The sequence below is a fragment of the Miniopterus natalensis genome, chromosome 17, assembly GCF_054644295.1.
Source record: "Miniopterus natalensis isolate mMinNat1 chromosome 17, mMinNat1.hap1, whole genome shotgun sequence".
Taxonomy (NCBI): Eukaryota; Metazoa; Chordata; class Mammalia; order Chiroptera; family Miniopteridae; genus Miniopterus; species Miniopterus natalensis.
This window is the reverse complement of record NC_142097.1, coordinates 45,542,048-45,567,798: the sequence shown is the minus strand read 5'-3', so window position 1 is coordinate 45,567,798 and position 25,751 is coordinate 45,542,048. Positions and strand designations below refer to the sequence as shown.

Genomic DNA, 25,751 nt, shown 5'->3' with positions numbered 1-25,751 from the left:
TGGGGAGTTGAACAAAGGCTGGGAGGGAGGTTGAGGGGCAGGGAGGTCCCCTGGGAACCAAGAGGTGAGGTGGGCGCCCTGGAGTGGGGTTTCTGGGCTGACTAGAGGTGAGCTGCACAGCGGGTTAGACCCTGGGAGAAATGCAAGGATCAGAACGAGATGGGGGCGGGGAGCAGGCCCACCTCGACTTCTAGAAGGTGTGGGACCCAGACAGGCAAGGGGCTTACATGTTCCCAGAATTACTGTCTAGACCAACAGTTCCACGCCTGGTATGTGCCCCCCAAAAAACTGGCTCAGCCCCTTAGCTGAGACCAATGTTCACAGCTGCGTGGCTCTTACGACAGCCAGAAGGTGAGAGCAGCCCAGGTGTCCCCAGGTGGGTGGATAAGCGATGGGCTATGGCTCCACCGAAAACAGGAAGTTCTGATACCCGCTGCAACATGAATCCAGTAGTGGAAGAATTTCTCAGGAGTTAGTATCTTAATATCAAAGATTTCAGAGCCAAAGTACATTAGGGACAGTCGTTTCACAGTGAGTCCAAAGGAGGTAACAGTCCTAAATTTTTGTGTCCCCCAAACAGCTGCAAATTACGGGAAGCAAAAGTTATAAGACCTGGCGAGTCTATAATTAAGGGTGGAGATGCCCAACCCCGTCCCCCACAATCGGAAGGAGACAGATGAGTGAAGCTGTGGGAACTGGGGCTGCGCCAACCAGTTTTCCCTGACATCCGATCTCCACCCAGCAGCGGGGACACTCCACATTCATGAGGACGTTTATCAGGATCACCCACAATCTGGGTCATAAAACCAGTCACTAAATTCCAAAGAATTCACTTTATAAAATATTTTCTTTGACCACAGCTGCATAAAATGAGGGTCAATAGCAGAAAGGTCTTGAGTAGCCTCAAATACTTAGAAACCAAATGACACACTTCAAATAACTCAGGTTATAGGAGAAATCAGCAGGACAATTAGGGTTTTGAACAAAATGAAAGTTAAAAATTTGTGGGATTCGGCCAACACAGTGCTTTGGGGAAATCTAGCACGAAAGGCCAGTGTCAAGAAAGAAATTTCTCAAATTAATGACTTCAAATTTTACCTTAAGGAGCTAAAACAAAAAGAGCAAATGAGACCCAAAGTAAGCAGGAGAAGATGAAACGAAAAGTCAATTAATTAAGGAAATAAAAAATGAATGAAACCAGAACTAGTTCTTTGAGAAGACCAATAACTCGTAAACCTTGAGTCAATAGAGCTGGGGGGAGAAAGACACAAATTACCAATATCAGGAGTGACCGGTGGCATCGCCAGGATAATGCACATATGGGACTATCAGGAGGAACTTCGTGCCAAACGACGTCAGTGAGTGAATCCCACGCGAGATGGAGGAGCCGACCCGAAAAACCGGCAGCTACGGAAGAAAACGAACTTGTCAAAAACGAAAATTCCAGACCTGATTCCGCCAAATATTTAAGAAAAATATATTGTGCATTATACACAAACTTTTCCAAAATTTTGGGGAGGGAACTGGTCTCCGTCAGTTCAAAAGAATTCAACTTGTGTAAAATATTCGGGGGGTGTCTTAGTCGGCTCGGGCCGCAGTAACAGAACACCACAGACTAAGCGGCTCAGACAACAGGAATTCATTTCCCTGACCGGGAATTGAACCCCAATCGCCTGGATCCTAGGTCGAGGCTCAGCCACACCTGGCCGGGCCCACACCAGGTCATTCTAACCATCTTCAGACCTGGGCTCACGGGAGGAAATGAAAGGAGCCCCATAGAAAATTCCGCAGACTCCCACGTGGTTTGTTTCTCAACTTAAAAAAAAAAAAAGTATTTCTCAACTGTCCTATGCCTTTGGTCAACTCCCGGTCCTGGAATGGCTGCTTATAACAATTTGTCCAATTTTATCTTTGCCCTCTTGGGAGGACGATGTTGGTCAGCTCCTCCATCCGCTCCTCTGGAAATCCCGCCCCCACACAGACTCAGACTTTCTAGTGGGCCCATTGGAAAAGGTAAAAAGGAACAGAGGAAGTTAACTTCACTAATGCAAACACCGAATTCTTGAAGCCTGTGACACTGGTTACAGAAGAGACACTGAGAACCGACCCCCAGGACTGGGCGCCCGGAGCTCCACGGGCCCTGCTGACCAGCCTGCCCTGTGGGGTGCCCAGGAGCCGCAGGGTGACCAGTGGTCCCCGAGTCAGCCAGGAGGGCTTGGCACCATTTCTGAGTTCCAGCATCTCAGGTGTCCACCTGCGGGGCCGCCTCTGGGAAGGTGGGCAAATGCTGCTGCCAACATGATCCTCGGTCACCTGTCACTCGAGCCTGGGGCCCTGGGCAGAACGTTCAGTGACCCAGGACAGGGCCGTGGTGCAGGGCTGGGTTGGCCTTAGCTTTTTTTTTTTTTTTAATATATGTTTTTATTGATTTCAGAGAGAGGAAGGGAGGGGGAGAGAAACATTGACCAGCTGCCTCCTGCACACCCCCTATTGGAAATCGAGCCTGCAATCCGGGCATGTGCCCTGACTGGGAACTGAGCCGTGACCTGGATCCCAGGGTGCTGCTCAACTGCTGAGCCACGCCGTCCAGGGTCGGCCTCAGCTTTTTAGGGGTGCAGAGGTGGGGAGGCCAGGACTGTGCACAGAAGGCGATGGGGAGACTAAGGCAGGAAAGAACTGTTGGGAATATGTTTCGACTGTGTGGCAAATAAAGACACAAGGAATCCAAAGTACCTCGGCAGAGAAAACGTTACTTCTGCAGAAGGGTGCGGAGCTGCCCAAATCAGGGGAGCCAGCACAGCAGGCGGGGCGTTCGGCTTTTACCCCTAGGGCGAGTGCCACTGCGCCATGCCCTACTGGTTAGGGTGCGGCCTCACAATCCAAACCATTGGCTAATTTAGAAAATGAGCACGGGGTGGACCCTTGGGTTGGGGCGTGGGGCACCCTTGTACTGAGTACAGAATGGGGGAGACCACGGTACCACGGAGGACACGCCCATGGACATCTACTCAGTTTGGCCGATTCTAATCCCTTTGACAGAAAAGATAATTTCCTTCTCACGGTTCCCTCCTCTCTTATTATGTGTTTTCACTCCTTTCTTCAAACTCGGTTAACACATGTTGACTTTCAGGATCAGAGATTTCCAGCAAAAAGGTTACTTGGCTGTCACCGGGGACTGTGGGGTAGCAGCGGCTCCATGAGTGGGGATCCCACAGCACCCCGGGGTCACTGTAGCGAACACGGTGACCGGCGGCTGCGGCCATAACCCTTCCCTCCCCGGCCAGTTCCATCCAGCTGGGGAAGGGTCACTAGTCCCGAGCCCTCAGCGGGCTCCTGGGCTCAGGCAGCGAGGCCTCGGTTAGGGCCCCATCGGGGCCACTCGGGCCGGACGCAGCTTCGTCCCCGGGTCCTAACGGGCGTGTCGGAGGCCAGCGGGTCCCGCGGCCCTGCTGGGGCAGCTGGTCGAGCTGTTTCCTTGACGCCCCCCTGGAGGAACCACGGGCCACCAACATGGTCTGATTCCAGCCCCGGCCCTGAATTCATCCGGAGCTCCCCCGGCCCGCGGGGTCCATGTAGACGTGGGGGTCACACGCGCCCCGGGGTGGCGGCCGCCTCGCGAGGCGGTTCTGGGCCGGAATGAGAGGGGCGGCGACCTGGCCAGCTGGCCCGCGGGGTGGAGCAGGGGCCTCCCGGGACCGGCGCCCTCGGGACGCGCCACCGCCGGGCATCGCCCCCCGACGCGCTCCCCGAATTCCGACGGCTCCCGGGGGCGCGGGGCGGCCGGGGGCCCACGGGCCTGGGGTTGGTCTGGGGCCCGTCGCAGCGGGGGGGGGGGCAGCGATAGGTTCGGGGCGCCCATCGGACTCCCGGCTCCCCCGCGGCCAGGACCCGCCGCAGCCTCCGGGGCCCGCGGTCCAACAGGCCCGACTCCATCCCCAAGGGGCGCGCGAGCCCTGCGGGGTCCCCACGGTGCCCACGGAACTGGGGTCGCCCTCGCTTCGCGCCCCACACGTGTCTGGTTCACACTCGAGCGGCGTCGGGCGGGACGCGGCCACGAGGGGACACGAGGGGACCAGGAGGAGACACGAGGGGACACGCGGGGACACGAGGAGACACGAGGGGACCAGGAGGGGACACGAGGGGACCAGGAGGGGACATGAGGGGACACGGGGGGACACGGGGGGACACGAGGAGACACGAGGGGACACGAGGAGACACGAGGGGACACGAGGGGACCAGGAGGGGACACGAGGAGACCAGGAGGGGACACGCGGGGACACGAGGGGACACGGGGGGACACGAGGAGACACGAGGGGACACGCGGGGACACGAGGAGACACGAGGAGACACGAGGGGACCAGGAGGGGACACGAGGGGACCAGGAGGGGACATGAGGGGACACGGGGGGACACGGGGGGACACGGGGGGACACGGGGGGACACGAGGAGACACGAGGGGACCAGGAGGGGACACGCGGGGACACGAGGGGACACGGGGGGACACGAGGAGACACGAGGGGACACGCGGGGACACGAGGAGACACGAGGAGACACGAGGGGACCAGGAGGGGACACGAGGGGACCAGGAGGGGACATGAGGGGACACGGGGGGACACGGGGGGACACGAGGAGACACGAGGGGACCAGGAGGGGACACGAGGGGACCAGGAGGGGACATGAGGGGACACGGGGGGACACGGGGGGACACGAGGAGACACGAGGGGACCAGGAGGGGACACGAGGGGACACGCGGGGACACGAGGAGACACGAGGGGACCAGGAGGGGACACGAGGGGACCAGGAGGGGACATGAGGGGACACGGGGGGACACGGGGGGACACGAGGAGACACGAGGGGACACGAGGAGACACGAGGGGACACGAGGGGACCAGGAGGGGACACGAGGAGACCAGGAGGGGACACGCGGGGACACGAGGGGACACGGGGGGACACGAGGAGACACGGGGGGACACGCGGGGACACGAGGAGACACGAGGAGACACGAGGGGACCAGGAGGGGACACGAGGGGACCAGGAGGGGACATGAGGGGACACGGGGGGACACGGGGGGACACGAGGAGACACGAGGGGACACGAGGAGACACGAGGGGACACGAGGGGACCAGGAGGGGACACGAGGGGACCAGGAGGAGACACGGGGGGACACGAGGGGACACGAGGGGACCAGGAGGGGACACGCGGGGACACGCGGGGACCAGGAGGGGACACGAGGGGACCAGGAGGAGACACGAGGGGACACGCGGGGACACAAGGAGACCAGGAGGGGACACGCGGGGACACGGGGGGACACGAGGAGACACGAGGGGACCAGGAGGGGACACGAGGGGACCAGGAGGAGACACGAGGGGACACGAGGAGACACGAGGGGACCAGGAGGGGACCAGGAGGAGACACGAGGGGACACGAGGGGACACGAGGGGACCAGGAGGGGACACGAGGGGACCAGGAGGAGACACGGGGGGACACGAGGGGACACGAGGGGACCAGGAGGGGACACGCGGGGACACGCGGGGACCAGGAGGGGACACGAGGGGACCAGGAGGAGACACGAGGGGACACGCGGGGACACAAGGAGACCAGGAGGGGACACGCGGGGACACGAGGGGACACGGGGGGACACGAGGAGACACGAGGGGACCAGGAGGGGACACGAGGGGACCAGGAGGAGACACGAGGGGACACGAGGAGACACGAGGGGACCAGGAGGGGACACGAGGGGACCAGGAGGGGACACGAGGGGACCAGGAGGAGACATGAGGAGACCAGGAGGGGACACGCGGGGACACGCGGGGACACGAGGGGACCAGGAGGAGACACCAGGGGACACGTGAGGACACGGGGCTCCCAGCTGGCCCGCGCTGGCTCCGCCCGAGGGGCCTCCGCGCCGGTTCCCCACGCACCGGGGGCCCCCAACAGCGCGGGGACGCGGCTCCCCGGGGGGGGTTCGGGCCGCACCCCATCGGCCCGAGGATCCCCGCGAGCCCCCAAATCCTCGGGAACAGGTTCCGACGGCGCCCCAAATAAAGACCCAGGGACCCGGGGACCCGGAGGGACGCGCCCCGCGGAAGCCGGGCCCGTGGGCGCGGCGTCTCCAGCCCGCGCGGCGCCGGGGGCGGGGCCTCAGCGTGGGCGCCGCGGGCCGTGGGGGGGCGGCGCTCACGCGGGTCCGAGTGCGGAACGGGGGCCGCGGCGGCGGGACGGTCCCCTCGGGCACAGGAGACGACGCCCCTGACGGAACGCGAGTCACGAGGGGCGCGACCACGCCCCCACGAGTGGGCGGGACTCCCGCGGGGCCGGGCCGACCTCCGGCCTCTGACCTCCGACCCCGCTCGGGCCTCCCTACGCCCCGGACCCCTCCTCGGCCGAGCCCGGTTTCCCGGGGACGCGTTTCTGGGATGCACCTCGGGCCGCCCGGACCGCCCTGGCGGAGGCACCTTCCGGCGGCCCGGCGCGGAGCCCTGGGCTCGGCTGCGGCCCGGCGGCGCCCTCGGCGAGGTGGCCCCGCGCCCCGCGCCCGCCCGGAGCCCCGGCGCCGCCCCAGGACCCGCCGGCGGGCGCCCAGGCTCGGCCGGCCCAGGTGCGTCCCCGCGGGGCCCGGCCTGGGGCCCGGCGGCTCCTCGGTGGCTTCTGTGCAGTTTGTTTCCAGAAGCGCGGGCGCGGCCTCTGAAGCGATCGCGGGCCGGGTCCGGGGGGCGCTGCGGGGAGGCTGCCCCCGGCCCCTCTGACCCCAGGGCCTGGCTGCAGGGACGCCCCGGGTGGGCGCGGCCGGGCCTGTAGCCACAGCTGCTTTCAGGGCGGCCCCGGCGCCATTCCCTCCGGCAGCATGCAGGCCGGCCGGCGTTAACCCCGAGAACACGGAGGGCCCCGGCTCAGGGTCTCGGCGGGAGGGGCCGGCTCTGGGGGTCAGTTCGGGGCCCACACCAGCCAATACCGTTAGTGTCCACGCTTGTGACCCTGGGGCGGCACTGCTGTGGCCTTGGGGACAGTCCGATCGTCCACCCGCGTGGGTCTGGTCGCGCGGCTGAGCCCCTGGTGTCCTCCGCAGTGTGGAGAGATGCCAAAGCTGCAGGGCTTCGAGTTCTGGAGCTGCACCCTGGGGGGGGCCCGCCACGTGGTGGCCCCCATGGTGGACCAGAGCGAGCTGGCCTGGAGGCTGCTGAGTCGCCGCCATGGGGCCCAGCTCTGCTACACCCCCATGCTGCACGCCCAGGTCTTCGTCCGCGATGCCAACTACCGGAAGGAGAACCTGTACTGTGAGGTGTGCCCCGAGGACCGGCCCCTCATTGTGCAGGTGAGTGGGCCTCGCCCCTAGACACCTGGGAGCCCCTTTTTCTCAGCCCTGATGGGAGGGGAAGGGAGGGGAGGGGGTGGAGGGCCATGGAAGCCAGGTGCACCCGCAGCTACCTTTCTCAGAGTTTGACCCTTTCCTGGGAGCTGGCTCAGACCTTGGCAAGTGGACAGCTTGGCTGCCAGGAAAGATCTGTAGCCCATGACATCCCCCACATGCCGCTTCTCATGCTGCCTTTTTATCAGAACGGTTAGAAAGAATGGCTCTGCTCTCAGCTAAGTCTGGCCTGTTACAGTCGGGAGAAATTCTACAAATCTGGGACCGTGGGGATGTCCCAGTTCTGTGGTTTTGAAAGCTTTTAAGAGAGTCAGCTCCTCGGACCACACCCCCACTGGGTCACATGGGAATGAACCCTTGTGGGTGGCCAAGGGACCAGGGCCTGGCTCAGGTTCATGGTGACTGTCTGTCTCTTCCAGTTCTGTGCCAACGACCCAGAGGTGTTTGTCCAGGCGGCACTCCTGGCTCAGGACTACTGTGATGCCATCGACCTGAACTTGGGTTGCCCACAGATGATAGCCAAGCGGGGTGAGTTCAGATCCAGTGGTGTCCAGCAGCCGTAGTCATTTCGGACCAGGGCAAGGCTCCTGGTGGGGACAGGCCCCTCACGTACCCAAGTGCCTGGGAAGTCGTTGGGCTCCTGGATAAATGTGTTTTGCTGCCCGGCTGGTGTGTCTCAGTGGTTGAGCGTAGACCCATGAACCAGCAGGTCAGGGTTTTATTCCTGGTCAGGGCACATGCCTGGCTTGCGGGCTTGATCACCAGTAGGGGGCGTGCAGGAGGCAGCCCATCAATGATTCTCTCTCATCACTGATGTTTCTCTCTTTTCCTCTCTCTGAAATCAATAAAAACTTTTAAAAATACAAACTAAAAAAGACATGTTTTGCTGGCAGGAGGTCCCTGTCACACCCTTGGTCTGCTGCAGCCCCAGTGGCCATTCGCCTTGTGTAGGGCTCAGCCTTTCTTCCTCTAGGGCCTGAGGAGTTGTGGGGGGTCAGAGCCTGCACCAGTTGTGTGGGGTGGGCCTGCCATTCTGTGTCCTTGAGCTTAGGCAGCTGGGCAAACAGCCTCTGAGTCTGACACTGAGAAACTGCTCAGGGGCCGTCTCCCTGGAGACAGCCCCTCAGGGAGGCCCCCATCCAAGGTGCCCTGTGGATGGGTCGCAGCCAGTGCAGGAAGCTCAGGCAGGCCTGTGTGGGTGCGTGAGGAGGACCATGTTTGTCCCTGCAGGTCACTACGGAGCCTTCCTGCAGGAGGAATGGGACCTGCTGCAGAGGATGAGTGAGTCAACCACATGTGGGTGACGGGGCCACGTGTGGTTGGGCGAAGGAGAGAATAGTGGCTGGCAGAGACTTCCCGGGCATGGTGCTCTCCTTGCTGTGGAAGGTGGCTGTGGACAGTTCACCTGTCATGTGCAGGGGGCAGTGTCCTTGCCCAGTCCCAACCCCTCCAATGCCATGGGGGGATGGAGGCAGATCTCTTGGTTGCTGTCAAGTAGGGGTGTCTGTGCAGGGCCTGTGCTCCTTTGGGGGCTTAGTTCTGGGTCCCCACCGCCTGCCCGAGGGTGAGCACCACAGTTCTTGGAAGCTGACTCTCCTTTTCCCCAGTTCAGCTGGCCCACGAGAAACTCTCTGTCCCGGTAACGTGCAAAATCCGAGTCTTCCCAGAGATTGATAAGACGGTGAGGTACGCCCAGATGCTGGAGAAGGCTGGCTGCCAGGTGAGGGGCCGTGGGCTGGCAGGGCTCTTCATGCACTGAGCTGGGCCTGGGGGCTGGGGGGCCCTGCTCCCAGGTGTGTCCCTGGAGCAGCTTACCCTCTGGGAGTGGACAGGGGTCTCGGTGACCTTGAGGCGAGGCCCGATGAGGGGGGGTGAGCCCTGTTCTGATCTGCATGAGGGAGGCTAGCACTAGGCGGGGGAGGCTTGAGGCTTTCTCTCCACCCCCCACCAGCCCTGGGGTCAGGTGGGTACCCATCCCTCCCTCACATCTTTGGCTTTGGGCAGTGGGGTTGCTGCTAATTCCAGGAGGCATGAACGGGACTCACCTGCACTCTGGAGCCCGGGGTCTGGGGGAGGGGAGGGCAGGGACTGAGAGAGCCGGGTCCAGGGCAACCTTTCCTCCTCTCTGCATGGAGGCTGATGCCCAGAAGCCAAAGGGAGAGGATCCCCTGGGGTCAGTTTGGGGGCTGAGCTGGCATTGCTGTGTCCTAGCTGCTGACGGTGCACGGGCGCACCAAGGAGCAGAAGGGGCCTCTGTCAGGCACCGCGTCCTGGGAGCACATCAGGGCCGTGCGGTGAGTGGGGTGGGGGCATCCCGGCCCTGAGACGGGCCCTCAGCTCTCTAGGCGACGGGGGAGAGAAGCGCCTGCGGAGGAGCCTGGCGTCTGTACACTGCCCTGGGGGTAGGGACAGCTGCATTCCTCTCTCCTGAGCGCCCCTCCTGCTCCCTAACAGGAAGGCCGTGTCTATCCCTGTGTTTGCCAATGGGAACATCCAGTGCTTGCGGGACGTGGAGCGCTGCCTCCGGGACACAGGGGTGCAGGGGGTCATGAGTGCAGGTGAGGCTGTGCCACTGCCACAGCGGAGGGAGGGGTGTCCAGCTGAATGGCCTCAGGCCTCCTGCTGTCCTCACTCAGCCCCTGCCAGTGGCAGCCTTGCCCTTAGTGAGATGGGGGTGGGGGTGGGGGTTACCCTGTAGGGACATGAGCAGCCTCAGCTATGAGCCCCCTTCCCCTCCCCACAGAGGGCAACCTGCACAACCCTGCCCTGTTTGAGGGCCGCAGCCCTGCCGTGTGGGAGCTGGCGGAGGAGTACCTGGACCTTGTGCGCCAGCACCCCTGCCCCCTGTCCTACGTCCGGGCCCACCTCTTCAAGCTGTGGCACCACACGTAAGTTGCTCCCCCCCCCCCCCCCAGGCAAGTGCCGTGAGATCTGGACCCTGCATGGGGCGTTGGGGGTTTTAAGATGACGTCTCCAAAAACATTTACCAAGATTGTTTGCCACCAAGTCAGGTCTTGAAGGGCCAGGTGACGGTGAGGTCATTCTGGAAGCCTGGGTGGGGAGAGAGAGGCAGCTCCCTCTGCCCTGGGCTCAGGGCCAGCGGTTGGAGCTGGGTGGTGGGTCCACAGTGACAGGCATTTGTCTCAGGCTGCAGGTGCACCAGCAGCTTCGAGAGGAGCTCGCCAAAGTGAAGACCCTGGAGGGCATCACTGCTGTGAGCCAGGAGCTGAAGCTGCGGTGTCAGGCAGGTGCTGGGCTGGGAGCCGCCCAGGGCATCAGTGGGGCCTGGCTGGTGACCGAGGGCCCCTGGACTTTTGCAGGAGGACATGTCCCGGCAGAAGGAAGGGGAGGAGCCCCCGGGTGGCCTGCCTTTTTTCCACTGGATCTGCCAGCCCTACTTCCGACCAGGGTGAGCACCCAAGGGTGTGGGCGGGGTACACGGGAGGGTCAGGGAGGGTGAAGCCCTCTTGGCCCCATCCCTCCAGGTGCCCAGCTCGTCTCCCCTATTTGTGGATGCTTAGGTTTCAAATCTTTTTTTCCCTCTGATCCTGGGTGGGTTTCCTCTGGGTCTCACCTACGGCCACAGCCCTGCCTGGGGCTCAGTGGCTCAGGCCCTGAAGTCCCAGTGTCCCGACCTCTGCGCTGGCCCAGCCCTGCGGCCCGAGAGCTGAGCAGCTGGGACCTCGGCTGGCGGGTGGCCTCTCATGGGTGTCCCCCAGCTCTGTCCACTGCCCTTCCCTTCCAGGCCCAAGGAGGGGAGCAAGGAGAATGGGGGTGCGCGCAGTAAGCGGGCCCTGGAGGAGGAGGAGGGCAGCGTGGACGTCCTGTCCAAGAACAAGCAGAAGAAGCAGCTGAGGAACCCCCACAAGACCTTTGACCCCTCACTGAAGCGTAAGCTGCTGCAGCTGCCGCCTTGAGGCAGGGGAGAGGCCTGGGGTTTGGGGCTGCCTTCCTGAGGGAGTGAGAGGTGCAGCTTCGGCTGCAGAGTCCGAGCCCTCGGGGTGGGATGAGGGCCCTGGAGGTCCTGGGGGTTCTGGACCCCAAGTCTGCTGTATCTCCTGCCCTCCCCCAAGCGGCCTTGCTGGCCACAGCAAGCAGGGATGCCTGCTAAGCTTCACGTGGGGACAGCCACAGTGGGGCAGGCTCACCTTGTTCACCCAGGACCTTGTGTTCTTTCCCAGCAAAATACGCAAAGTGTGACCAGTGTGGAAACCCAAAGGTGAGCTGGCCCTTCTACAAGGTTGCCCGGGCAGTGCTCCGCCCTAGGGGTGGTGGGCAGAGTGGATCCTGCTGACTCCATCTCAGGGTCCCTGAGCTCCAGCCCACTCAGGCACAGGCTCACTGGCTTTCCTGTGTCCAGGGCAACAGGTGTGTGTTCAACCTATGCCGGGGCTGCTGCAAGAAGCGAGCTTTCAAAGAGACCGCGGACTGCCCAGGTGAGGGGTGCCTTTCACCCTCACCCCCGTCCCTGACCCCGTGGGCAGTGGGACCCTTGGCCTCCAGAGCCCCATTTCCTCCCTAACTCTCTCTGCCAGGTCACGGATTGCTTTTTAAAACCAAACTGGAGAAGTCTCAGGCCTGGAAGGGGACCCAGTCCCGGCTGCAGGAGCCTCAGCAGGCGGGGCCTGGGGACCCAGGTGGCTTCCCTGAGGTTGTGGGCAGCGCCCTGGCCTGAAGGGCCAACAGAGGCTGATGCACCCCCCTCTCCGGGCCCAGGACTGCCACTGAAGCCTCCCAGTCCCCTTAAGGAGACACCTTTACTCAGGGAACCTCCTGCTCCTTCACGTGGAAGGATGAGCTCACGGTCCCCTAGGCCATGCTGGGCCCAGAGTGCTGCACCAGCGAGAAGGCTCCAGGCTGGACCTGCCCTGTCCTCGCACCCATGTGTGTTCAAAGTGAACAATAAATCTCTTCAGAGATACGCAGAGCTGGCCAGTGATGCCCAGGCCGGTGATACCCCTGACCACAGCCACACACTGGGAGAAATGAGCCCTGGAAACCAGGGAAATAGGCAGAGACCCTCTTGCCTTGACCCATGTCAGCCACAGAGACCAGGGCCAGTGCAGGTGACAGCTCAGCACCACACAGGTTGGGGGTCCTGCTGCCTCAGTGTGAGAGGCCCAGGAGACAAGGGCTAGGCCCCCCCAAAGCCCAACCCCAGGGAGCTGACCAAAGGAGGAGCAGTTCGAGGGGTGTGTTCTCAGGCTGCCTTTTAATGCACTAAGATTCACAACTGTCTGCAATCCCAGACAATGTGGGAGCAGGGAAGCTGGAAGGTAGTGCCACAGGTAGGCCCTGCAGGCCTCTCCTTCCAGGCAGCCCACCTCCTCCCTGGGGCACAGATGGGGGAGGGCAGAGACAAGGGGCACACGGAAGCCCAGGCAGGGGGCCAAGGGCTGGAACCCACAGGCAGGTCTTTTGCAAGCGGGCCATGGGGGCACCTCCGGAAGTGCTGGGAGCAGGTGGGCCCAGGTGTCCAAGTCTGAGGGGTGGGGGTGGGGCGTGCGGCTCTTCCTGGAGGCGTACAGACGGGCAGCCTCACATGTTGGTGCTCATCCGGGACTGGCTGTTGGCTGGCGTCAGCTCCCCCTGGCTCCCTTCTCTGGGAGGGGACTGCAGTGGAGACAAGGCCATTGGCCCAGGGTCTGTGTGTGTGCCTGTCTGCCCCCTGCCCCGCCCAGTGTGGCCGGGCCCCCACCTTAACGTGGATCTGGTTGCGCAGCACAGCCGCCCGCAGGATCATGGCTTTGGCACGTCGCTGGAACTCCTTGCCCATGAGCAGGGACTTCTCGAAGGTGGTGCTCCGCTGGTCCACGTCCCGGGCATACAGGATCTGCGGAGGTGGCGGGGTCAGTGCAGGTACAGGCACTCCCACACCCCTGCCCTGGCCCAAGCTAGCCACCTTGCTGTGGGAGTCAATGCGGGCATTGATGAGCCCCTCCAGGATGAGCTGCGTCAGCTCGTCCTCCAGCGCGGCCACCGTGGTGTTGAAGGCCGTGGCCATCCTGCGCATGTCGGCCGACACATAGGGGCTGAAATACTGCAGAGCAGAGGGGCATCGGCTGCCACGGCCTCCAGATGCTGCCGTGGCACCCTGCCCCGGCCTACACACCACTACCAGCCTCCCCCTACCTGGATGAGGGCACGGTTGCGAATCTGGGTGTACAGAGTCCTGACGTGGGGGGCCAGGTACATATCCAAGAGCAGGTTGTCCTGGCAAGGAGAGCTGGTCAGGGGCCGCTGCTCCTGGCCCTCCGCCCTCACCTGCCCCATGGCCAGACCAGCGCCTCACCTTCATCTCATCCAGCATCTTCAGGCAGGAGGCGTACTTGGACTCGTAGAACTTGAAGATGATGTCTCGGACCTGGGGCTCCAGCTCCAAGAACAGCTTGAAGGAGCTGCAGGGGCCACACTCCTCAGAGCTGCCCTGTGCCCACCCTGCACCCACCCTGGAGGAAGGTCCCACAGGGCCCCCCACCCCCGCATACCTGCTGGAGATGACATTGCGCTGCAGCTCCTGGCGGTCAAAGGTGGCCAAGGCGCACAGGCCGCCGTACACGGCCACGTTGCTGGGGGACAGCAGCTGAGGGGCAGAGACCTGGGATCACTGCTGGTCTGGACAGAAGCCAGGGAGGATGCCCAGAGCTGGCTTCCTCCCCAACCTCCACCCAGACTGCCTAGGTCCCCACTGGGAGGACCCCCAAGAAAGAGCCCAACCATGAGCCCTCCCTGCTTCCAGGTCCCAGCCAGAGCTCCTCCCTGATGCCCACCCCCCTCACCTCTGGGAAGTCACAGTGGTCGAAGGAGGCCAGCAGGAAGCACTTGGCTGCCTGTTTGTATTTTCGTGCAGCCAGCTCCGCCAGCCCTGGTGGGAGGGGAGGGTGAGGCCCAGCCTGCTCCAGGGTGCCTCAGCCTCAGGGACCAATGTTCTGGTTACAGAGCCCAGTGACAGCCAAGAGCACCCACTTGGTGCCCTCCACGGGTTAGGCACCCAAGCAGCCAGCACAGCTGCCGTTACTGCCGCAGAGGACTCGCAGGGGAGGGACTGGCCCTGACAGTGACCGTCAGAGGCAACGTCTGACTGGTCACACAGTGGCCTGCACACAGGACCTGAGCCAGGCGGGGGCCACCTGTGGGTGTGGGGTTCAAGGGTCTGTCCCAGCTGTGAGGACGCAACAGTGCAATGCACACAGGCCACCCACAGTGGAAGCAGCACGAGGTTGGCTGTGGTGCCTCCCCCGCCCTGGGCCCCAGGGCCCTCACCTGCAGCACACTTGAGCTTGGTGAGAATGCCCTGGGTCTGGTTGTCCCGCTCCCCACGCTGCTGCAGGGGGAAGGCGGCACATGTGAGCCTCTTGTGCTCTCCATACCCTCCCCAATTGCCAGGAAGACCCCAGCCCCAGCCTGTGGACTGTAAAGGCAGAGAAAAGGACAAGGCCCACTGGGGCCAGCAGTGATCAGAGGAGGTGGGCAGGGTGCAAGTTACCTCAGCAATCTCCGGGGTGGACTCAGCCTTGCTGACGTAACTCAGCACATGAGACCAATTCTGCAAGTAGACGCTAACCTGGTGGGCAGGTGGGGGACAGGCTCAGCTGAGGTGCCCCCTCCAGGCCTCGGGTGTAGCTGCCCCCACCTGCACCTTTGCCCGCCCACCTCAGGGCCCACCTTAATGACATTGAGGCACATATTGATGACGTGCTTGGCGCTGGTGCAGTAGTCCCGGGCGCGGGAGTAACACTTGAGGGCATTGCTGAGGTCCCCACAGTCGAGGTAGTGGTCACCCAGGTCGTCATGGCCACGCCTGTGGGCAGGCTATGAGTGGACAGCCCAGTGTGGGCCTGGCCATCCCCACCATCCCCTCCCCATCCCACCCTGGGTGGCACCTGATGCTCTCCTTGATGGAGTTGCCCTTGTAGTTCTTCAGGTCCGTGTCCAGCTTCTCCAACTTCAGCAGGGCCTTCTTCCGAGTGGCCTCCACCCAGGCCGTGTCCAGGGGTGGGGGCTCCACCCCACTCTCGGGGATGGCATCCGGGGCACTCTGCAGGTCCCTGAGGGCAGACCTGGCCATCAGGGCTGATGTGCCAGCAGAAGGGCACCTCCCAGGAACCCCTGCTGGGCCACAGCTTCTGGTGGGAGAACCTGGTCGGCAAGCGACATGGGCAGTGTCGGGGGTGACCAACAGGAAACGTGCTGTGGCCAAGCTGAGAGCAGAGAAGCGTTAGTCTGCACAAGCTTTGCTCAGCGTCAGAATGATGGCATGAGCACAGGTGTGCAGGAAAAGCCTGAATTCTAAATTATCCCAGCCCGTTCTGCCGTTCACAGCTCCTCCTGGCTTTTCCACAAGGGTGGGCAGGACACTGTGCTGTGCAGGGGCTGCTGCAGTGACAGAGCAGGGGTGGGGCTGGAGTCACAGCAGCATAGGTGGGGACACAGTGGAACCGGCCCCCTCCTCGGCCAAGGCCCTGGCCTCACCTGGTGGCCTCCGAGAGCTTCCGGTGGATCTCCTCGTACACGTCCACATTGAAGGTCCTCTGCACGAAGGACAAGGCCATCTTCAGGGCCTCCACCCGCAGCGGGGGACAGTGGTCAGCAATGAACTGCAGCCGCTCGATGCGCATCAGGCCGCTGTAGCTGGCCGCATACTGCTCCAGGTCCTGGGGGAGGGGGAGACCGTGCATGGTGGGAACTGGGGTGCCAGGCCCCCGCCATGAGTCAGGAGCAGCGGCCGGAATGCTGACCCTTCCGGTGTCTGAGGCTGGGAAGGGTGGTCGGTGCGGGAGCGTCCGGAGCAGAGCCATGCCGGGGAGGAAGGGCTGGAAGATTCAATGTGCAGGTGGCCCGGGACACGGCCATCCCACACGGGGAGAAGTGGGGTGCAGGGTCCCCAGCTAACAACCCATCACAAGTGAGCCCTTGGACAGCCACAGCCCTGGCACCCCCAGGAGGGCTCCTACCAGGGTGGGGTTTTCCACCACGTAGTTGACATCGGGTGCGTTCTGCGGGTCCTCCTGGGGGTCCACGTCGATCTGCATGGGCTCCACCGCGCCCTGCAACACGGGGCCTCGTCACCTCGCGCGGGGGCCTGCCCGCGGCGGGCAGAGACCCTCGCTGCGCCCTGAGCTCCGCTGCCAGCCCCCCCGCCCCGGCCCCAGCACCGCCCGTCAGGAGGGCTCCTCGTAGGACGACTCCAGCCGCCCGTCTTCGGAGCGGGGCAGCCCCGAGGGTCCCGCCGCGGCCCAGGCGCAGCTTCCTCCGAGCCGCGGGGAGACCCGGAGCGTCCCGAGCAGCCCGTGCGGCCGAGCGGCGAGCGCGGGCCGGCCCCTGCCCTGGACGGTACCTCGTAGAGCAGCGTACAGGCCGACAGGCTGGCGCTCAGGCTGCAGTCCCCGGCCGTGCCCGGCAGGACGCCGGCCGCCCCACCGCGGGGAGGCGCGGGGCACGGCGCTGTCCCGGCCGCGGCGGCCGCGCTGGGGGCCGGGCCAGCCCGCGTCCTGTCCTGACTGTCTGCACCCCCCGACCCTGACACAGAGCTGGCTGGCTGCTGCGGGGAGAAAGAGCGTTAGCGCGGCGGGCCTGCCGGCGCCACGCGCGGGACGCTGCGGGCTCGGGCGGGCGCGGGCCGCTCGGCCTCGGCCTCGGCTCCGGCCCGGCGGCGGGGGCGCGGAGGGGCCGCCGGCCGCGGCTCGTTACCTGCAAGTTGAACACCTGGACCGGCAGCGGCATCTTCGCCCACCCCGCCGCGGCGCGCCGACCACTTCCGGGGCAGCGCGCCCGCCGCTTCCGGGTCGCGGCGCGACCGGGGCGGGGAGGGCGGGGCGGCTCTTAAAGGGGCCGCGGGCGCGCCTGGCCCGGGTGCCGCCGGCCGGTCCGCGGCCGCATGAGCCGCGCGCGGGGGGCGCTGTGCCGGGCCTGCCTCGCGCTGGCCGCCGCCCTGGCCGCGCTGCTGCTGCTGCCGCTGCCGCTGCCCCGCGCGCCGGCCCCGGCCCGGCCCCGGGCGACGCCCCCCGCCCGCGCCGCCGCCGCCCCCCGCCTGCGCCCCGGCGACGTCTTCATCGCCGTCAAGACCACGCGCAAGAACCACGGGCCGCGCCTGGGGCTGCTGCTGCGCACCTGGATCTCCCGGGCCCGCCCGCAGGTGGGCGCCGCCCCGGGCCCCGCCCGGCCCCCTCGCGCCCCCCGCGCGCCCGCCTCGGAAACCCGCGCGCCCCGCGTGCCTGCCGGGCCTGGCCTGGGCACGTCCCCCGGGCCCCGCCGTCCCCCGCCCGGGCCCGGCCCGGCCTCGCCCTCACGGTGCTCTCTCCCCAGACCTTCATCTTCACCGACGGCGACGACCCGGACCTGCAGCTCCAGGCGGGTGAGCGGCCCCGCGCCGCTGCTCGGGCCCTTGGCGCAGCCCTCCCTCCGCCCGCAGAGCCCCGGGAGCCCCGGGCGCCCCTCCCTCCGCCCGCAGAGCCCCGGGAGCCCCGGGCGCCCCTCCCCCCGCAGGGCCCCGGGGGAGCCCCCTGGGCGGGGTCGCTGGCCTCCCAGCCGCCCCCCCAGCCTCCTCCCTCCCCGGCCGACTTCCAGGGCCTCACCCTCCCACGTCCCGCGTCCCACGAAGAAGCCGGCTGGTCAGGTCCCAGCTCAGGCCCTCTTCCTGGCGGGGGTCCCTCGGGGGGTCCAGCCAGTTGTCCTGCCTGGGCTGGGGGGTGAGGCCACCCTGGGGCTGCAGCCGGGCCGGGCCTCCCTGCCTCCAGCACAGCCGGGCGGCCACGCTGGCCGCACAGCCCGGTTTCCCGCCCGGACCTGGGCAGGCCTGGCCCCGGCCCTCACCCCGGTCTCCCCGACCCGCAGGCGGCCACGTGGTCAACACCAACTGCTCCGCCGTGCACACCCGCCAGGCGCTGTGCTGCAAGATGTCGGTGGAGTACGACAAGTTCATCGAGTCCGGACGCAAGTGCGTGGTGGCCGTGGTGGCCTTGCCCCTTGGGGAGCCCAGGGCCACAGGCCTGGGCCGGCTCCCGCTGAGACCGCCCCGCCCCACTTCCCCCAGGTGGTTCTGCCATGTGGACGACGACAACTACGTGAACCCCGAGGGCCTCCTGCGGCTGCTGTCCGGCTTCTCTCCCAGCCGGGACGTCTACCTGGGGCGGCCCAGCCTGGACCACCCCATCCAGGCCACGGAGAGGGTCCAGGGAGGTGGAACCGTGAGCACTGGGGCCGAGAAGGGGCGGGCACCCGACTCACCCAGGTGGGGCATTTCAGGAGCTTGGCGAGCCAGGAGGTCCTGTGGGAGGGTTTGGGCCCCGGGCAGCAAGGCGGCAGCTTCTGCTACTTGGACCGGGAGCCACTCAGGAGCAGCTTGCAGGTTACACTCGGTGTACCCAGATGAAATGTTGGGGTGTATGGCTCTCTGTCTGATGTTCGGCTCCCTCCACCCCAGGGAACCACCGTCAAGTTCTGGTTCGCTACTGGTGGAGCCGGGTTCTGCCTGAGCAGAGGCCTCGCCCTCAAGATGAGCCCTTGGGCCAGGTTAGGGGGGATACAGGGGTGCCAGCTGCCAGGGGAGGGGGTGCTGAGGATTGAGGAGGCTCTGACCAGCACCCACCCACCCCACCCCCAGCCTGGGCAGCTTCATGAGCACGGCCGAGCGGGTACGGCTGCCGGACGACTGCACAGTGGGCTACATCGTGGAGGGGCTGCTGGGCGCACGCCTACGGCACAGCTCACTGTTTCACTCCCACCTGGAGAACCTGAGGAGGCTGCCACCGGACACTGTACTCCAGCAGGTGTGGGGGGGGCCTGGCCCAGAAGGTCCTCCAGCTGAGCAAGGGCTCAGGGATTTATGGGTGGCCGGGGTGGGTTCCAGGTGTGATGGGGGCTCATTTGCAAAGGGCAGCCGCTGTGCTTTCCCAGGTGACAGGCCCAGGACAGCGGGCAGTGGTCTGGGTGGTGACGGGACAGTGGATCAGTTTGGAGCAGGGGACACCTGCTGCCCTCCTGTGGTGGCTTCTGTGCTGGACAAGCCACTCAGCGCATCACCCTTCCCCTTCCCCAGAGCACCTGGGGAACCAAGTGGCCCCTCCTGGCTGGATCCTGAGTTGGGTGGGGACCCTGGAGGGGGTGGTTAGAGAGTAAGTCACTGTCCTCTCCTCCCAGGTGACTTTAAGCTATGGGGGTCCTGAGAACCCACGTAATGTGGTGAATGTAGCCGGAGGCTTCAGCTTGCAGCAGGACCCCACACGGTGAGTGGGCCATGGGGAGGAGCTTTGGAGCCAGCCCGCCCCTCCTGTGGCCCTGATCCCCACGTCCCCTTTCTCAGGTTTAAGTCCGTCCACTGCCTTCTCTACCCGGACACAGATTGGTGTCCTGTGCAGAAGCAGGGTGACCTCGTCTCTAAGTGATCCTCGACCCTTGACCCAGAAGGCGGCTCTTGGGCAAAGCCTGCCCCCTCTTGGCCTCAGTGGACTCCTTCAGGCAGTCATGGTCACAGCCACATCCACAGAGACGTGGGCAGCCAGCAGACAAGGTCTGACCAGCAGGCCTTCCCACGGCCCCTGGCAGGCCCAGGTGACCAGGCACTTTGGGGAGCAAGCACAGTGCTGCCTGCCCTGCCTAGGGATCTGGACTCTAGTGTGCTAGCTGCCCCTCCTTCCAGTCCAGCCCCACCCCAGAGGCTTGCCCCCACAGGCAAGGTCTCCACTAGGGTCTGGGGCTGAGAGGGAGCTGTTGTCAGGTGCCCAGGGCTCACCCTGCTGGAGAGGGGCCCCAGGCAGACTAGACCCTGAGGAGTGGGCTCCAGGCCAGGGTCTTGCATGGGATCTTCTCAGAGGCTTTACCTGCAGACCTCTTGAGGGAAGCTGCTCTCCCACACCTGGCTTAGTGCCCAGCAGGGCATCTTGGTGTCTGGGGCAGTGGCACTCAAGGACTGAGGGTCCCCAGCTGGCCATGCTCTTGGGCATCTCCATGTGGAAGCCACCTTGTTGGGGTGCCCCTGCGGCCAAAGCCCCTCTCAGGTTCCTCAGCCAGACCCCTTACTGGGGGCCTTAAGGTCACTCTCCACTCCGACTTCGTCCTCAGTACTGGTCTTCTCTCCCTGGCTCCAAGTCCAGGAGACGGGAGCCTTTGTGTGGGGCTCCGCCTGCAGTTGGACAGCCCCTCCACCTGTGTGGACTCACCTGCCTGTGCCTTTTCCCAGGAGGGGGAGTAGAGTGGCCCCCCCTGGCCCTCTCTCTGCTGTTGCAATAAGCGAATAAAAGTCTGATTGTTACTTTCTGTTTGGCTCTTTGTCTCAATGGACCGGTGGAGCTCCTAGCTGCTTGGCTCTGGACAGGCCACCAGCATCCAGCTCCTCCCCAGGAAGGTTCCAGCCCTGCAAGCCCAGCCTAAGGCTGCCCGGGGTCTTTTCTGTGAGCTGAAGTACACAGCAAGGGGATCCTGCAGGAAGTGATGAACCAGCACAAGCCTTGTCCCTAAAGGCGGCCTTCCTGCGTATTGTTGAACACTTGCTCTCAACACACTGCAGAATTAGTGTTTGTGAGTGCACGAGTGCATATGCACGTGTGCAGGGGTATGCACATGTGTGCATGGCTACATGTGTATGCATGGGTATGTACATGTGTGTAAGCAGCTGTGTATGGGGCTGCATGTGTGCACTGCATGGGTGTGTATATAGATGGGTGTGTGTGTACACAAGTGTCCATGGCTCTATTTCCCGTGTGAATTTTATCAGGCGTCCGGAGAGTGAACGTAGAGTAAGCCTCCCTCCAGTGGTCCTGACTCATAAGGACATGACTTTGCAGGTCACAGCTGCATGCCCAGGGAGTTGAACGTGGTGTTAATGATGTGTGTCTGGCTCCAGCTGGGCCAGAACACCCGTGTCTCCAGCAGCTCCGCTCCTTGCAGCTCTGTTCTCGCCCCACATGCGCACAGCCCTGTCCTCAGCCGCGGACCCGACAGGAACCACACACACATGTCCGGGCATAGTCTCCTCCTTTCAGATGTTGTGCCCTGAAGATCCAAGCCCCTTTGGATGCCTCAAACTCGATCTGCTTCCCCTGCTTGGCAGGGCTATGTGTTCTGCTTGGACTCTGGGTCCTGGCCCCTGGGTGGAGAGCTTATCCCAGGCAGGGCATCTGTGGGTCTCATCTCAGGGCTTTGCATCCCCCACAGGAGGAAGTCTCGTGCTGCTCATTTCCTGAAGACAGTCACCAGGTATATCTGTCAAGCTCCACGATTATTTACAGTGGGAGGGCTAGTGTGGACACCAGGTACAACATCACACATTTTTAGTCTATGGAAAGGTCTGTTTTTGACTTGTCCACTCTGCTCCAAGGGCACCAGCTCCACGAGGAGGTATTAGCTGGTGGGAGGGTCCAGTGGGGACTAAGAAGACAGAAATGTGTCTGGGCAGGGCCAACTCCCGAGGGGGGTCATTGGACTTCCCAGAGACACCATCATGCTGGAGGAAGGAGCCCTCCTCTCCATGTGACTGAAAGAGACAGGCCGCGGGGGGAGCAGGCAGAACAAGCTAAGGATCCAGTGACCTGGCCTGCAGAGGGGAAAACCGTCGCTAGAAAGTTACTCTGGACCCAACAGCAGGGCCCTCAGCTCTGGGACTCACAGTGCAGGAGGCTGTGTCTGCAGGCCAGGGGCAACTCCCCTGTGAGCCGCCAACCCCAGACAGGTATGGGGCCTCAGGGTGACCCCACGGTGAGGATGGGGGGCACAGGGTGGCAGCTTATGGTCAGGAAGCTTGGTGCTCCCTCCCTAGCTCTGCATCCCTGCCCTGGCCTAATCCTGGGAGGAGCTGCGGTGGCTTTTCCCAGGGCATCACCTTACACTTAAACCCACAGCCTTTGTACTTGGAGGAGCACTTCCTGATCCAGAAAAGCTTGGCAGAGGAGAACTGCCAGAGCCCCCTCCCACCCACACCTCACAAACAGCGCCTTAATCCCATTCTATGGGGGCGGGTATTTGGGAGACTCTGGGCTTCTGGGGTTTGGCCATGGCCAGACTCATGAGGGGAAAAGACAATCAACAGGCCAACAGGGGAAAGACTAGAAAGGCTGTGGTCTGGGGTTCACCATCCAGCTCAGGGCCATGCGTCCCACTCAGCCTGAGGAAGGTGGCATGCGGGTGTCAGCTCCAAGGTCTTCCTCCCAGGACACCCTGCAGAAACCCTGCTCTGTGGTCCCCAGAAGCATGAATGCCCCTCCACACAAGAGATCCTTTCAGCAGAAAGGGCCTGGTGCTGAGCCCATAGACACCCAGAGGCAGGGCCCCCCCACGATTTATCATTTTCTCCCTACCTGGGCTCCCAGGAGTCGAGAGATCTCAGAGAGGAGAAGCGGGTTATTGGACAGAAGCCCCTCTTTCTGGGGTGGCCCCTGAGGGTCCAGCCCCAAGTCTGAGTAAGGGAGAGGTGACAAAGGCCCACCTGCCGGTCAGGGCCACACCTGGAGGGCCTGCAGCAGGTGTCAAATGCCCTGCCATGACCCTGGAACCTGCAGACAGGCTTCAGTCCTGGGAACCCTGTTACACAAGAGCGGGAGGTGCTCGCACACAGCCTCAGACTCATTTCCTGAATCCACAGGACCAGCAGCACAAAGCACATGCTAAGTCCTTTGCCCACCCAACCCCCCCACCCCACCCCGCCCAGAAGAGTCTGCCAATTTGCACCTGTAATTCCAGTGAGGGGCAGGGAGGGGAACAAGGGAGGATCCTCCATCCCTGCAGCCACAACTGAGAGGGAACAAAAGTGCCTCAGGGAGGCTGAACCTGTGGGCACAGAGGCAGGAGTCCTAGGCTGGCAGGTGCAGGTGAAGAAGACTCCGGAGACCACAGTGACCCCCAGATGAGCGTCGTGGGGGGGTCGGGTTCGTAGGAGCAGGGAGCCAGCCTTAAGCACAGAGTGCCTTGGCCATCGCCCAGGGGCACCTGGCCCAGGGTTTGCAGGGGCCTGCTCCAGGCCATCTGCACCCGGCCAGCCAGGAAGGGGCACATACCTCACCCCAGGGTTTAACTTATTTTCCAAAACCCAGTGTGAGCTTCTGGCTGGCACCTTTTGGGTTGTGGGTGAGGAGAGCAGCCCCTTCCAGGGAAGCAGATTCCTGCGAACAATGAAACAGAAGCTGTACCAAAGCCCCGGCACGCCCAGTGCCCAGCCTCCCCACCTCAAGCTACCCCTCCCACACCTATAAAACCTCCAGGCCCTCCTCTCTGCTGGACAGAAGCTCAGAATCAGCACCATGCAGCTGAATTTCAGCAGCCTTAGGGCCCTGGTGACAGGGGCAGGGCAAGGTGGGTAAGAGCGGCACAGGTAGGAGTGTGGGATGAGCCAAGGTGGAGAGCGAGGTGGCCAGGCCCAAAGCCTCACAGGTTCACGTTGGACAGGACACTGTCCCCTACCTGGTCAGTGCAAGACTCAGGATGGCAGATGAGGGATCGAGCCCAGACCCAGTAGGAAGGAGCTGCCCTCTGGGCCTCCCTTGACTGGATCCTGCTGGCTGGGCCTCTGACTTTGGCCCCCACTATTTCCAGGCCAGGATCCTCTGGCCAACACCCTCTTGCTGCTCTTTCCTGAGCGGCCCCACCCCAACCTTGTCCCGACGTGTTGGGACACTCCCTGCCTGGTGCTCCCCTGCAGGGATCGGACGGGACACTGCAAAGGCCCTGCATGCCTCAGGAGCCAGAGTGGTGGCTGTGAGCCGCACCAACGCCAACCTGGTCAGCCTCTGCAAGGAGGTGAGACGCTCAGCCTGCCCCAACACCCTCGGGGATGCCTCCTGAGCCTGCTGGGACGAGCCAGTCACTTCCCAATGCCTCCCACAGTGTCCCGGCACAGAGCCTGTGTGCGTGGACCTTGGTGACTGGGAGGCCACGGAGCGGGCCCTGGGTGGCGTGGGCCCTGTGGACCTGCTGGTGAACAACGCTGCTGTGGCGCTGCAGCAGCCCTTCCTGGAGACCACCAAGGAGACCTTCGACAGGTGGGACGCAGGAGAGCGGGTGGAATGGGGAGGGGCTGCTGCAGAGGTGGGGCAGACCTGCCAGGGTCCGTCTGACTGTCTGCTCTCCCCCAGGTCCTTCAGCGTGAACGTGCGCTCTGTGTTCCAGGTGTCTCGGGTGAGCCAGTGGAGGGACGTGGCCCCACAGCTGACAAGGCCCAGGTAAGGGTGAGTTGGGGTCAAACTGGCCCTTCTTTTGGCTTCTAGATGGTGGCCCAAGGCATGATCGACCGCGGAGTACCTGGCTCCATCGTCAATGTCTCCAGCGCACTGGCCTATGCCACCTTGCCCAACCTAGCTGTCTACAGTGAGTCCCTCTACCCAGCCCATATCCCCACCCCCACTGGGCTCTGGGGCTGGGCCTCCCTGAAAAGAAGGGTGAATCCCTAAAGGGACCTCAGTGCGGCCCCCCCCCCCAGGCTCCACCAAGGGTGCAATGACCATGCTGACCAAAGCCATGGCCATGGAGCTGGGGCCACACAAGGTGAGCCTGGGAGTGCTGGGGGTGCGGGCTGGGCCTGTGGGGGCACAAGGTAGGCGCTAGGGGCAAGGTTGGGAGATGAGAAGGGGGGTGGGCGGGCGTGAGAGAGGCCTGGGGAGCACTCAAGGCTCTGGGCAGTGGGGTCAGCCGGGTGGGGGGCTGTGGGGACGGGGCTAGTCCTCAGGCTAAGGCCGCAGCCTCCGGCCGACCCCTTGGTCCCAGATCCGGGTGAACTCCGTGAACCCCACGGTGGTGCCGACGGCCATGAGCCAAGAAGTCTTCAGGGACCCCGAGGTCGTCCGAAAGCTGAAGGAGCGTCACCCGCTGCGGAGGTTTGCAGGTCTGCAGGGCAGCGGGATGGGCGGGCGCGGCCGGGGCGGCGGGAGAGCCGCGCTGACCCGCCCGCCGCCCCTGCCCGCTGCAGAGCTGGGGGACGTGGTCAACAGCATCCTGTTCCTGCTCAGCGACTGCAGCGCCTCCACCAGCGGCTCGAGCCTCCTGGTGGACGCGGGCTACCTGGCCTCCTAGCGCCGGCCGTGGGAGGCCCGCCCGGCCCCGCCCTCCAGGCCCCGCCTCCGGGCCACGCCCCGGCACCGCCTCCAGACCCCGCCCTCCAGGCCCCGCCTCCAGGCCCCGCCTCCGGGCCCCGCCCCGGCACCGCCTCCAGGCCCCGCCCTCCAGGCCCCGCCCCGGCCACGCCCAGGCCCCGCCCTCCATGCCCCGGCCCGGCCCCGCCCCGGTCCCGCCCTCCGGGCCCCGCCCTCCTGGCCCGCCCCGGCCACGCCCTCCAGGCCCCGCCCTCCAGGCCCCGCCCGTAGCTCTGTGGCCGCGCCCCCGATGGACCACGCCCCAGCCCACCGTCACCGCCCACAGCTCCGCCTCCACGGCCCCGCCCACCCAGCAGAGCCCCGCCCAGGCCC

The 25,751-nt window shown here is 64.2% G+C and overlaps 4 protein-coding genes across 7 annotated transcripts; 3 read left to right on the top strand and 1 right to left on the bottom strand.

The window, feature by feature from the left end:
• Window positions 1-6,534: 6,534 nt before the first annotated feature.
• On the top strand, window positions 6,535-12,273 carry DUS1L (dihydrouridine synthase 1 like). 2 transcript variants are annotated; one of them, XM_087826433.1, is made up of 14 exons: window positions 6,535-6,597; window positions 7,066-7,311; window positions 7,785-7,893; window positions 8,596-8,646; window positions 8,973-9,085; window positions 9,577-9,659; window positions 9,820-9,923; window positions 10,109-10,253; window positions 10,513-10,609; window positions 10,686-10,774; window positions 11,111-11,256; window positions 11,547-11,584; window positions 11,726-11,801; window positions 11,901-12,273. In XM_087826433.1, the coding sequence occupies exons 2-14, from the start codon at window positions 7,075-7,077 to the stop codon at window positions 12,038-12,040; spliced, it is 1,428 nt and encodes a 475-aa protein (XP_087682559.1). In that variant the 5' UTR covers window positions 6,535-6,597; window positions 7,066-7,074; the 3' UTR covers window positions 12,041-12,273. The 2 variants fall into 2 exon arrangements, 1 of the variants encoding a protein (XP_087682559.1); XR_015715903.1 differs by lacking the exon at window positions 11,901-12,273 and having other exon boundaries at window positions 11,085-11,256; window positions 11,726-11,777.
• Window positions 12,274-12,558: 285 nt separating this feature from the next.
• Window positions 12,559-17,121, bottom strand: GPS1 (G protein pathway suppressor 1). 2 transcript variants are annotated; one of them, XM_087826431.1, is made up of 14 exons: window positions 17,056-17,121; window positions 16,320-16,412; window positions 15,838-16,019; window positions 15,249-15,413; window positions 15,031-15,166; window positions 14,852-14,929; window positions 14,629-14,689; window positions 14,145-14,230; window positions 13,854-13,948; window positions 13,658-13,763; window positions 13,498-13,578; window positions 13,268-13,405; window positions 13,064-13,198; window positions 12,559-12,978 (listed from the first exon to the last, which is right to left on the bottom strand). In XM_087826431.1, the coding sequence occupies exons 1-14, from the start codon at window positions 17,086-17,088 to the stop codon at window positions 12,904-12,906; spliced, it is 1,464 nt and encodes a 487-aa protein (XP_087682557.1). In that variant the 5' UTR covers window positions 17,089-17,121; the 3' UTR covers window positions 12,559-12,903. The 2 variants fall into 2 exon arrangements, with proteins under 2 accessions (XP_087682557.1, XP_087682558.1); XM_087826432.1 differs by lacking the exon at window positions 17,056-17,121 and adding an exon at window positions 16,703-16,808.
• Window positions 17,122-17,242: 121 nt separating this feature from the next.
• On the top strand, window positions 17,243-20,619 carry RFNG (RFNG O-fucosylpeptide 3-beta-N-acetylglucosaminyltransferase). Of its 2 annotated transcripts, none has more exons than XM_087826430.1 (8): window positions 17,243-17,500; window positions 17,671-17,719; window positions 18,199-18,301; window positions 18,398-18,551; window positions 18,788-18,876; window positions 18,968-19,121; window positions 19,504-19,589; window positions 19,667-20,619. In XM_087826430.1, exons 1-8 carry the CDS (start codon window positions 17,243-17,245, stop codon window positions 19,746-19,748), a joined length of 975 nt encoding a protein of 324 aa, XP_087682556.1. In that variant the 3' UTR covers window positions 19,749-20,619. The 2 variants fall into 2 exon arrangements, with proteins under 2 accessions (XP_087682556.1, XP_087682555.1); XM_087826429.1 differs by having other exon boundaries at window positions 18,968-19,133.
• A 2,975-nt stretch (window positions 20,620-23,594) lies between these two features.
• Window positions 23,595-25,416, top strand: LOC107539037 (carbonyl reductase [NADPH] 2-like). Its single transcript, XM_087825721.1, has 8 exons — window positions 23,595-23,646; window positions 23,993-24,090; window positions 24,178-24,332; window positions 24,426-24,468; window positions 24,558-24,657; window positions 24,770-24,834; window positions 25,054-25,171; window positions 25,256-25,416. The coding sequence occupies exons 1-8, from the start codon at window positions 23,595-23,597 to the stop codon at window positions 25,357-25,359; spliced, it is 735 nt and encodes a 244-aa protein (XP_087681847.1). The 3' UTR covers window positions 25,360-25,416.
• The last annotated feature ends 335 nt before the right edge of the window (window positions 25,417-25,751 follow it).

Bases quoted from the DNA above. Each gene is read 5' to 3' on its own strand.
- DUS1L (XM_087826433.1), top strand. From the start codon at position 7,075: ATGCCAAAGCTGCAGGGCTTCGAGTTCTGGAGCTGCACCCTGGGGGGG. The intron at 9,924-10,108 runs GTGAGGCTGTGC...CCCTCCCCACAG, and splicing joins GCAGGGGGTCATGAGTGCAG to AGGGCAACCTGCACAACCCT. The intron at 11,585-11,725 runs GTGAGCTGGCCC...TCCTGTGTCCAG, and splicing joins ACCAGTGTGGAAACCCAAAG to GGCAACAGGTGTGTGTTCAA.
- GPS1 (XM_087826431.1), bottom strand. From the start codon at position 17,088: ATGCCGCTGCCGGTCCAGGTGTTCAACTTGCAG. The intron at 16,020-16,319 runs GTAGGAGCCCTC...CCCCTCCCCCAG, and splicing joins TGGTGGAAAACCCCACCCTG to GACCTGGAGCAGTATGCGGC. The intron at 13,579-13,657 runs GTGAGGCGCTGG...TCTCCTTGCCAG, and splicing joins AGATGCTGGATGAGATGAAG to GACAACCTGCTCTTGGATAT.
- RFNG (XM_087826429.1), top strand. From the start codon at position 17,243: ATGAGCCGCGCGCGGGGGGCGCTGTGCCGGGCCTGCCTCGCGCTGGCC. The intron at 18,302-18,397 runs GTGCGTGGTGGC...CACTTCCCCCAG, and splicing joins TTCATCGAGTCCGGACGCAA to GTGGTTCTGCCATGTGGACG. The intron at 19,590-19,666 runs GTGAGTGGGCCA...CCCCTTTCTCAG, and splicing joins TTGCAGCAGGACCCCACACG to GTTTAAGTCCGTCCACTGCC.
- LOC107539037 (XM_087825721.1), top strand. From the start codon at position 23,595: ATGCAGCTGAATTTCAGCAGCCTTAGGGCCCTGGTGACAGGGGCAGGG. The intron at 24,333-24,425 runs GTGGGACGCAGG...GCTCTCCCCCAG, and splicing joins ACCAAGGAGACCTTCGACAG to GTCCTTCAGCGTGAACGTGC. The intron at 24,658-24,769 runs GTGAGTCCCTCT...CCCCCCCCCCAG, and splicing joins GCCCAACCTAGCTGTCTACA to GCTCCACCAAGGGTGCAATG.